The 12,585-nt window shown below is 42.0% G+C and overlaps 1 protein-coding gene across 1 annotated transcript in view; it reads left to right on the top strand.

The window, feature by feature from the left end:
* Positions 1-1,614: 1,614 nt before the first annotated feature.
* The window catches only part of LOC106806886 (potassium voltage-gated channel subfamily KQT member 5-like), a 20,967-nt gene continuing 9,996 nt past the window's right edge, over positions 1,615-12,585 (top strand). Inside the window, 5 exon segments of the mRNA XM_014809025.1 lie at positions 1,615-1,752; positions 5,104-5,229; positions 6,130-6,311; positions 9,179-9,208; positions 10,488-10,693. Coding sequence (XP_014664511.1) covers positions 1,615-1,752; positions 5,104-5,229; positions 6,130-6,311; positions 9,179-9,208; positions 10,488-10,693 — 682 coding nt within the window.

Below are 12,585 nucleotides of genomic sequence, written 5' to 3'. Positions count from 1 at the left end.
ACTATTGACAGAAGAGGGCGTGTTACCGCGAGTACTTTTCACTATGAGCAGCGCGTTACCGCAGTACAGTCTTTTCGACTACTGCAGCGCGTTAGCAGGTAACGTATTTTCAGCTATGACAGGCGGGTGTTACCGCCAGTACGGATGTTCTTCACTATTGACAGCGTGTTAAGCCACAGTCCCTTTTTTCAATATTGAGCAGCCGGGCGGCGCGTTATGCGAGTAGGCGCACGACGTTTTCACTTGGAGAGGAGGGACGCCAGTGTGCTGGGGCGGTTTTTTCACTATGACAGCGCGTTATGGCAGTACGTTTTCTCCTATGGCGAGCGGTCGTGTTACGGAGCACGTTTTTTCACTATTGACGCGTATTATGGCAGTAGTTTTCCCCACTATGATCAGCCGCGTGGATGCGTACGTTTTTCACTTTGACAGGCGTTATGCAGTACGTTTTTCACTTGCGAGAACATGTACGGAGCAGTTTTTCACTATGACAGCGCGTTACGCCCAGTACGTTATTCACTATTACGGTCGCGTTACGCAGTACTGTTATCACTATGTACAGGGCGTTTAGCGTTACGGTTTTTCACTCAATTGACAGCGGTGTACGGCCAGTCGTTATTACTATTCAGCGCGTTACGCTAGTACTGTTTTTCACTATGACAGCGCGTTACGCAGTACGTTTTTCACTATGACAGCGTGTTACGCAGGTACGTTATTCACTATCTACAGCGTGTTTACTCAGTACGTTTTTCACTATGCAATGCCGTTACGCAGTTACCTTATTCAATTTACAGCCGTGTTACGCAGTACGTTTTCCACTATTGACAGCTGCCGTTCGCAGTCGTTTTCCTATTACAGCGTGTTACGCCAGTACGTTTTTCACGTACTGACAGCGCGTTACGCACGTACGTTTTTCACTGATTGCAGGCGTTAGCAGTACGTTATTCACTATGGGACGGTGTTACGCAGTACGTGTTTCACTTTGACAGCGCGGTTACTGACAGTTTACCGTTATGTCACTATCTACAGCGTGTTACGCAGTTACGTTTTTCATACTGAAGCGCGTTACGCCAACAGTACGTTTCTTCACTATTGACCAGCCGGTTCGCAGTACGTTTTTCACTATTACAGCGTGTTATTGCCAGTACGTTATTCACTTTACAGCGTGTTATGCGTACGTTATTCACATTCTACGCGTGTTACGCAGTAAGTTTTTCATATTCGGAACAGGACCGCGTGTTACTCCAGTACGTTTATTCTGACCATCGCAATATAAGCGATGTGGCGTGTTGCGTTTCGTGGATTTACTACAATATTTGTTGTGGTTTTTTCTTCGCACGCCGTTTACTACTTGTGGGATTATTTGATACTCACCATTACACTCGTGCTTATCATAATATATATATATATATATATATATACGATGATGTAGTCTTGACGCAAACGTTGTTGGCTTGCTGCTGCTGGACTGCTGCGATATTATATATTATAATATTATATATAATATATACTTATATTATATTTAACGATGTAGTAATGACTCAAACGCTTTTTCTTGCCCTGCTGTTGCAGGACATGTTTGTAGTAGTGGCCAGTTCAATCGTGGTGCTATGCATGGACAGCGGTGGACGCGTGTTCGCGACGTCGGCCCTCAGAGGCCTGCGCTTTTTCCAGATCCTGCGCATGGTGCGCATGGACCGACGAGGCGGCACGTGGAAGCTGCTTGGCTCCGTTGTATGGGCCCACCGACAGGTACGTATCTGGTGGAAAGTTCGGTGTACAGTACATTATGTCTATACAGATACATTGCAGATACTATGTGCCCACCGACGGTAGAAGTATGTATAGGTATCAGGTAGTAGGTACTAGCTATATACATGTACATTATGTATAGGTATCAGGTAGTAGGTACTAGCTATATACATGTACATTATGTATAGGTATCAACCGTATCATGCAGAGTACTATGGGTACATAGATACAATAAGTATAGGTATTAGGGTAGTAGCCAGTAGTAGCCAGTATCAGGGTATTAGGGTAGTAGGGTATCAGCTAGTAGGTACTAGCTATATACATGTACAGTATGTATAGGTATCAACCGTATCATGCAGAGTACTATGGGTACATAGATACAATAAGTATAGGTATTAGGGTAGTAGCCAGTAGTAGCCAGTATCAGGGTATTAGGGTAGTAGGGTATCAGGGTAGTAGGTACTAGCTATATACAGATACATTGCAGAGTACTATGGGGCAACCGACAGGTAGGTATCTGGTAGAAAGTCATGAAGGTATAAACAGGTACATTAGGTATAGGTATCAGGTAGGGTACTAAATGAACAGGCTCTGTTGTATGAACCCACCGACAAGGTAGGTATCAGGGTAGTAGTTACTAGCTATAACATATACAGGTACATTAGGTATAGGTATCATACAGAGTACAATCTATATAGGTATATTAAGTATAGGTATCAGGCAGGGTACTAGCTATACAGTTACATTACAGAATACTATGAGCCGACTGACAGGCAGGTATCATGGTAGTAGGTGCTAGCTATAAAGATACATTAGGTATAGGTATCATGCAGAGTACTATCGGTATATTGGAGCATAGAGCAATCAGAGATAGCAAACCTCCGCCACAGCGTAACAGTCCCCCCATCATCTTCCTGCTACACCCAATATAGAGTTTGATGAATTTTTCCGAAATTTGGGGGGGGAACCTGGATTTTTTTGATGAATTTTGAATGAATGAAAAATGAATGAATTTTGAATGAAGTCTTCCCCACAAAAAAATAACAAAAATCCTAGATCCAGTTCTGGATCCGCATCACCACCAAAATCTAATCGATTGGTTCTTGGCCCAAGAACAACCCGTCCAAAAAATTGCATCAAAATCCGTCCGTAACTTTTTGAGATATCCTGTTGACAGACATACAAACTAATAAACCAACAAACAAACAAAGGAACAAAGGCGAAAACATAACTTCCTTGGCGGAGGTAACTATATAGGTGTAAGTTAGGGTACTAGCTATTCGGAAACATTGCAGAATGTACTATGGGCCCACCGACATGTAGGTATCAAGGTAGCGGGTACTAGCTATATACATGTACACTAGTTGTAGGTGCCATCCAGAGCACTATCTATATAGGTTAATTAAGTATAAGTTTCAGCTAAGATACTAGGTAAACAGGTACATTAGGTATAGGTATCACTTAGGGTACTAGCTACACGGGTATATTAGGTATATGCATTAGGTCGGATGCTATATATACAAGTACGTTAGTTAGTGATAACAGTTAGAGTATTAGCCATACAGGTACACTAGTTATAGGTATCAGGTAGTTTATACAGGTACACTAAGTATAGCTATTAAGCAGCGGATTATGTACAGGTATCAGGCAAGGTACTAATTATACAGGTATCAGGTATAAGTATATCTGGATAGGTAGGGTGCCAGCACTAGCATGATGTAGCACAGAGTACATACTCCGCCACGAGGAATCGTCACGTATAAGTCATATCATTCTTCGCCGCAGATGGGCGTCTTCTGTAGATTAATTGTATGGTTGTTGTATGTATGGTATGTATGTATGTATGTGTGTGCTGTGTGTGTGTGTGTGTGTGTGTGTGTGGTGTGTGTGTGTGTGTGTGTGTGGTGTGTGTGGGTTAGTGTATGTATGTTGTATGGTATGTATGTATGTATGTATTATGTATGTATGTATGTATGTATGTATGTATGTATGTATGTATGTATGATGTATGTATGTATAGGTCTACTCGCTTGATACGTGTGTGGTTTTCTTCCGCAGGTTGGCTTTTTTTTTGGGGGAGGACTTTTAAAAAACGTTATATATCGGCTTCCTCGGTCTCATCTTCTCATCATTCCTCGTGTTCTTGGCTGAAAGAGACGTCGAGCCCGCGATAGATAATAAGTTCAAAAGCTATGCAGATGCCCTCTGGTGGGGTGTGGTAAGTATAATGATATATCCGCAGGTGTATGAATATTAGGAGTGTATATTTAGGACTATAACTATATACTATACGTGTACTATTTATTTATCGATATTTATTACTAGAGACTATATGCATATAGTAAGTAAGCTACTATATTTTTATAGTCTATATTATACACTTAATATATTTACACTGCTGTTAATATTTGAAATCGTCGTGTGTGTGGGATGTAGATGTAGGAGTCTGGTAGATCCAGGATACACTCCGCAACTAGATTTCTAATAATCTATGTTACTATTTGGTGTTCATTAATGATAAGAAATCTAAAGTAAGATGGCTCACACGCTGCGACAGACACACAACGCAACACTTGCCGCGCAACACACCACACGCACAGCACCACCACACGCGCGCACACACAACACGCACACACGCACACACACACAACGCCACACGCACACACACACGCGCGCGCGCCAACACGCGACACACGCACACAGCCACACACGCCACAGCACAACCCGCGCGCGCACACACACAACACACGACACACGCCACACGCACAACACACGACCACGCACCACAGCACAACTGCTGCGGCACCACACGCGCGCGCGCCACACACACACGACACACGGCGCACAACACACACGACACACGCACACACACACAGCCACACGCACACACAGGCGCGCGACACCAACACACTGCGCGCGCGCGCGCGCACCACACCACACACGCACACACCGGCCGCGCACAACACGCGCCGCAACACACACACGCCACACCACGCGCGGCACACACTCGCTCTCTCCTTCCTCTCTCTGTCTTTTTTATCTCTCTCTCTCTCTCTCTCTCTCGTCTCTCTCTTCTTCTCTCTCTCTCTCTCTCTCTCTCTCTCTCTCTCTCTCGTCTCTTGCTTCTCGCGCACGCGCGCTCACTTCTCTCTCGCTCCTCTCTCTCTCTCTCTCTCTCTATTTCGCCCCTTCTTTTTTCACCCTCCCTCTTTTTTTCTTTCGTCCTTACTTTCTCTCTCGTTAATTTTTAAACCATTTTCACATAATTTCATAAGCAAGAGTTTACGTTGCAAAAAAATCGAATGATATCTGTCTCTGGTGATTGTATTAATGCACGCTCGGCCCTTTTAGATAACTCTATGCACGCGATGGGATGTTTTATGGCGACATTGCGTGCCGTCGGACCTGGGCGTAGGCAAGATTATTGGCTGTTTCTGCGCGCTCCTGGGCATCTCGTTCTTCGCTCTACAGCCGTAAGTATACATGGTAATCGTCGTTATATATTAGTTGGTCTTCACATATTACGTTTTAAGCATAGCGTATCCGATAACGATAATTTATCGTGCTGCGCTTCGACTGCTCCGCTAGCAATCATTTAAAGTTTCTATCAGCCCAACCGGTTGAGCTTTTTCAGTCGGTTTGCGGTGTCTGCCGCGATGACAGGCCGAGGCGAATGCTACGGTGAGATATTTAGTTGCCGTATCGTTGGGCTCCTGTGATTTTTGCGTTTTGATGCAGTTTTCGTGAGTTTTCACGTGTCATTAGATGAGTTGCGATAGATCATATGTAACATTCGACCTTTGCATATATATATACTTATATACTATATATATAGTATATATATATATATATATATATATATATTATATATATAGGCTATAACCAACATTATGCTATTATTTGCTAAATGCTTATATATAGGTGTGTTATCACTAAATCACACCGCGCGCTCGCATGTAGGCACCGCATACACGCACACGCACACACACAGCACACCCGCACGCGCACGCGACACACAACACCACACCACCACACACACACACAACACACACGCAGTACGACACGCACAGCACGCACCACACATCAATACACACACACACACACGCACGTACACACACCACACGTGCACACACACCTACAAACCCACACACCACACACAACCACTTGTTCACACCACACACACACACACACACACACACCACAACACCGCACACACACACGAACGGCACGCACACGCACGCACCGCACGACGCGCGCACCAACCTAAACACATACACACACGCCACCACAGCACACACAACACACACACACACAAACACACACACACATATATATATATGTAAGTTTGTTTATACGTGTATATCGATGCTCTTGCAGGGAATCCTTGGCTCGGGATTCGCGTTGAAGGTTCAGCAGCATCAGCGGCAGAAGCATCTGAACAGGCGGCGGCAGCCGGCAGCCATGCTCATCCAGAGTCTATGGCGCTGCTACGCTGCCGACGAAAACTCGCTGTCGCTAGCCACGTGGAAGGTGCACCTGCGCCAGCCGAGTCCCACGACGTAAGTGTACTTGTGCGGACGTGCGCACTGCAGTGTCTCACGCCTGCTTGCGAGTCTCGAGTCGCCTTAATCATGATAATAATTATGTTGTTGTTGTGGTGACGTATAGTGCCGTTGCTGGTTAGGGGAATGAAGACGAGCGAGCGCAGAGTAGGCTTGTGGATGTTTTCATAACGTTTATAATAGTGTCATGATATTTATAAGAATTATTATTGTTATTATCATTATCATTATTATTATTATTTATGGTAAAATAGGTTTATAATAGTACTACCATAAACTTAAAAATAATATCATCGTATAAGTATTTATGACGATTATAAAAATAAAATGGCATGGAAACACATTTACTGGACAGGACACAACACTTCAAAGATTTTGAAATTATAGACTTGTGCTGTCGTAAAAGTAAAAGTAAATTACTCGTGATACTGTTTCTCGTAACGGTCAACATTTCTCGTTCAATCAAAGAAAATTCGTGAACCGTGGTCGGTGGCTTAAAAAACAGCGTTCGTAAATGATCGACTTGTTACATCTGCGTTACACGTCACATGCACGTTCACTTGTCATCGTGCTCATGCCTGCACTATCGTATATACGATATATCGTATATATCGATATATCGTATATATCGATATATCGTATATATCGATATATCGTATATATCAATATATCGTATATATCGATATATCGTATATATCGTATACACGATCGTATATATCGTATCCGCTGTATTCAGTGAGCCGCAGACAATATTTTGTATCACATTTAAGCTGCATTTGCTTTTTATTCATGCAGACGGTTGTTAGGTACTAAATAATGTACTACATAATGCATACCTGTCGTATTCACCGAGTACGATCGTGTGTAGGTAAATTGACAAACCGTCGCGCGGTAGGCGTTGCCGGTGACGCGACTAAAATGCACACTCAAACAAGAGAGCATTGAAATGTTGACAACTCTACGTAGGCGAGAGGTCGAGTCAAGTGTGGCAGTTGGGTGCATATTTAAGGTAGAGTAGAGAGCGTGCAAACGCGACGAGAGCAGTTAGTGTGTTTTTGCTCCTTATTGGAGCGTCTCAGCTGCCTAGCAGTACTTGCATGCGCAATGTGCCCTCTAACCATTTTCTGCAAAAGTCATATACTGTATATGATTTTATATACTTGATCGTATATAATGATATTCTAATTATATGAAATTATAATACAAATAAAACCTTTGTCGTTAAGTAGTCCGATCTGGATTTACGACTGCTTCACGTAGTGAGAAGCGAGAAGGGAACTTGCGGTTAATCAATCGATCATCGAGTGATTAGCTCATCGAACCCACCGCGTTGATATATAGTGCCTGCGAGGCTGCGTGTATCTTTGTCTTGTAGAGGTGGTCCAGTTCCTGGTCTCTATTTCACGCATGCCCGTCATGTGCGAATACTTAAACAACTATCATTAAAAAGCAAGCTAGTCTGGTTATTTAAGCACATAAATGCCACATATATACATATATAGGGCCTACATATTATATAATGTACATACATATACATACATACATAATTATATACATATATATATATACATATATAAGGTACATATATACAACTTGTACATGACATTAATATACAGTACGCATCTATTTTGTTAAACTACTATTTACTATATCGGAACGAGATATTGTCAGGTATTTATGAGTCTGGTCAGGTTGGATATCAACAGGACCCGTAGTTATGGATATCTATCACTCTGGTTCGTGTAGTAACAGCTGATCTATGTACCCAAGCTATGACTAAACGAGTTCAATGCGGAGTGATACTACATTAGGAGTGTTCCCAACTTTAATGTCATTAATGGTCATAATAACATATATATATATATACAGGAGTAGATAAGTTTGTGGTTTAATGTCATTTAGGTTAGGGTTAAGGTTAGGATTATCAATCTTTAATCATTAATGATATCAAAGTTGGGAACACTCCTAATGGAGCGTCAGCCTCAATGCGGCTGAACTTTGCATGTGTACGCGAGCATGTGCGTGCGCGCGTTCGTGCGTTTGTGTGCGCCCGCGTTTGTGTGTAATTGCGTGCGAGCTTGTGTGCGCGCGTGCGTGTGTATGTGTGTGCGTGCGTGCGCGCGTGCGTGTGTGTGTGCGCGTGCGCGCGTGTGTGCGGGTCTATAGGTGTGTGTGTGTGTCTGTAGGTGTGTGTGTGTGTGTGTGCGTGTGTGCGGGTCTGTAGGTGTGCGTGTGTGTCTGTAGGTGTGCGTGTGTGTCTGTAGGTGTGTGTGCGTGTATGCGCACGTGTGTGTGAGTGAATCTATTTCTCCAATCAATGGATGGTTATGAAAACAAATGCTTCGGAGTGCGTATACCACTCCTGACTTCAATGTCTACGCTAGTCCACAGGCACTTGGAGCGTTTCAATAAAATATAATCCTAAATAAATACGAAATCTATTTACTACCAAAGTCTTAATGTTTCTATACTCTCTTTCACCTATTATTGCCGACAATTTCCTGTAAATGCCGTCCTTATCTGCAACAAACCCTGGCTGTCGCTGCACACTGACACATAAATATATATTTATGTGTCAGTGTGCAGCGGGAGCCATGGCGGCAGCCAGCGTTTGTTACAGTCTACAGATGAGCATTTGGACGGCATTTGCAGGAAATTGTCGGCAATAATAGGCGAAACAGAGTATAGAAACATTAAGACTTTGGTAGTAAATAGATTTCGTGTTTATTTAGCATTATATTTTATTGAAACGCTCCAAGTGCCTGTGCGCTAGTCTCGCTTGTATCTACTGTTGTTCTATCTGTGTGTCTGTGCTTGCATGCGCTATCGTCAGTACATAACCATAGCATTTTCTACACTCGCAGGTTTACACTAGACGTGCCCACGAAACCAAGGTATAAATAAAAAAATATTTACGGAGATCGTTTGAAATACGTTTTGAAACCTTTGTTTTAATTTGTGTGTGATATCAATAGATGCCTAACTCAACACATCATTTCATCTGCATCCGTGTGTTCGATTTCTTTTCGGTCTGAGCTAGTCTGGCATGATAGAGTTAATTAAGCTGCACTTATAAATAGAGAAGAAATTTCAAAGATTAAGCGAACGGAAAACGGCAAATCTTTAATTTGGCATGCGTGCGAGTCAGATATAGATTAACGTCACCGTACTAATTACTGTATATAAAAACGTAGACAACACTTAGAGTGCAGAACATCACCTCTTACGCAACACGACTTGCTTCTTTCAAGCGGGTCAACCAGGCATGAATACCATAATAATTACGAGTACATTTTGGATGAACCTTTTAGCATGTGTAGGCCTAATTGTTTTAATATACTTGCTGGTACGGTTATGACTCGTCCTTTGATATATCATGTTAATTCTACACAGCACTACAAGTGTGTGCATTAATTTGTAGAAATATCATAGTAGTGCAGACAGTGCATGTAAAGATACGCGTGTACTTACGTGAAAGCATTTCGATTAATATAAATGTAATCGTCACATTAACGCCGTCATGTGCTTGACGTTAGCTCATGGGACACCTATTGGTCACAGCTGGCATTGTCTTCTTCTCATAGAGATGATTCATTCATATAAGCTTTGACGATATATAAATAAATAAATAAGTAAATGAATACATAAATAAATAAATAAATAAATAAATAAATATATATATATATATATATATATTGATTTTCTTATTATTATTCTAGGAGTGGAATTTCGTCGTTTAGTCGTAGAGAAACGTCACAGAGAACAACAAATTTACGCACTTTATGCTCATCGATAGCTATCTGTGCATCTTTGATGGACGGCCTCCTCCAAAAACATAAATTTCTAAACTGTGTAGTTTATTGTCTGTATTTACGCTCTCCATAAACTACAATAAATATAATTCACTACATCTCAGAACGCCAATGCGTGGCGATGACGCCGAGCGGGTCGAAGAGGATTTCGTAAAAAGAAAAGAACAGCGTTTAGAATTAATTCACGCTGTATTTTGATGCGTAACTCGCTCGAACGGCTTCGAAGCTAATGCCGCTTTAAAATATCCATATTAACTAAAAATAAAATCGTCATCGTTGTCGCCGTTCTTAAGCGTGAAGACGGGGAAATATCAGAGAACAGCTTCCGATAGTCGTCTGACGGAGTTCCGTGTGTTCGTAGGTTCAAGCACAACTCGTCGTTCGTGAGTCGTTTCTCGGTACGCCGCAAGGAGCGAAGCAGCGGCAACTTGTCGCCCCAGCTGAAGAACAGTCCCGGCATGCCCCGCTCGAACATGCTAGATGTGGACAGCAACAGCAGCCAGCTCAATCTCACCGAACACCCCAGCCTTAGAAAGGTCGACTCGATGCTCTCAATGAAGGAAGAAGGTTCGTTCCCAGGCATTCGCTGGCCCTATACGGCGCCTATATACACGTCGCTGGCCCTATACTAGACCTATATACACGTCGCTGGCCCTATACTAGACCTATATACACGTCGCTGGCCCTATACTAGACCTATATACACGTCGCTGGCCCTATACTAGACCTATACTCACGTCGCTGGCCCTATACTAGACCTATATACACGTCGCTGGTCCTATACTAGACCTATATACACGTCGCTGGCTCTATACAGCGCCTATATACACGTCGCTGGCTCTATACTAGACCTATATACACGTCGCTGGCCCTATACTAGACCTATATACACGTCGCTGGCCCTATACTAGACCTATATACACGTCGCTGGTCCTATACTGGACCTATATACACGTCGCTGGCTCTATACAGCGCCTATATACACGTCACTGGCTCTATACAAGACCTATATACACGTCGCTGGCCTTATACTAGACCTATATACACGTCGCTGGCCCTATACTAGACCTATATACACGTCGCTGGTCCTATACTAGACCTATATACACGTCACTGGCTCTATACTAGACCTATATACACGTCGCTGGCCCTATACTATAGGGCGCCCCCGACGCCCGGTGAAAGTTGCCGAATCGAACCCCCGTCGGGTTTTTCGTATCTGTGTCAGAGTTGCGCGGCGAGCGTAGGCGGCGCAGGGTAAAATTTCGTTGCTGCGCTGTCGTCGGTTTGCGTCACTGATCTCTATATACTAACATATAGTTACAAGAACTAATAATACCTAAATAATGGTAATGTAATATCTATAATAATAGGTATTATTAGCTCTTGATAGTTATATATAGAGTTATACATAGTTAGTATATAGAGATCAGTGGTATGCGTTCTTCCTGCGCGCTCTCGGCGGCTTGCCTGCAGCCGCTATATAAGCATGGCAAGGCTGTTTGCGCGTGAAGCTCTTACTTGTAGCACACGTCGTGGACTGTTTATGCGTGCATGCGACGAATTTTCTATGCGGCTTGCATGTATAAACACAGTTTTCTTACGGCAAGGGCAAAGGCAGGGCAAAATTTCTGTTATAAAATTTCTGTCACCTCCCAGTTATCCAGGTAAAAATATGCAATTTCTCAGTTACCGGTTAAGTATAAGATCTCAATTTTTGCTGTCTCGCATCTCGGTCCCGACTTCTATTCCCAAATCATGCGAAACATCTCCGGATAATTAAAATCTTCTTTAAATCCGCCCCCCTCCCGCGAAAACAAACGTCACGCCCTCTAGTGCAATGACGTCAGGAGTGTCATAATATAGACTATATTATAGACTATATCATAGACTATATCATAGACTATATCATAGACTATATCATAGACTATATCATAGACTATATCATAGACTATATCATAGACTATATCATAGACTATATCATAGACTATATCATAGACTATACCATAGACTATATCATAGACTATATCATAGACTATATCATAGACTATATTATAGACTATATCATAGAATATATTAGAGACTATATTATAGACTATATCATAGACTATATCATAGACTATATTATAGACTATATTATAGACTATATCATAGACTATATCATAGACTATATTATAGACTATATCATAGACTATATCATAGACTATATTATAGACTATATCATAGACTATATCATAGACTATATTATAGACTATATCATAAACTATATTATAGACTATTATAGACTATATTATAGACTATACCATAGACTATAGCATAGACTATATTATAGACTATATCATAGACTATATTATAGACTATATTATAGACTATATTATAGACTATATTATAGACTATATTATAGACTATATTATAGACTATATTATAGACTATATTATAGACTATTATTATAGACTATA

This window comes from Priapulus caudatus, unplaced genomic scaffold (genome assembly GCF_000485595.1).
Source record: "Priapulus caudatus unplaced genomic scaffold, Priapulus_caudatus-5.0.1 Scaffold184, whole genome shotgun sequence".
NCBI classification, from domain to species: domain Eukaryota; kingdom Metazoa; phylum Priapulida; class Priapulimorpha; order Priapulimorphida; family Priapulidae; genus Priapulus; species Priapulus caudatus.
This window is presented reverse-complemented; position numbering and strand designations above follow the sequence as displayed.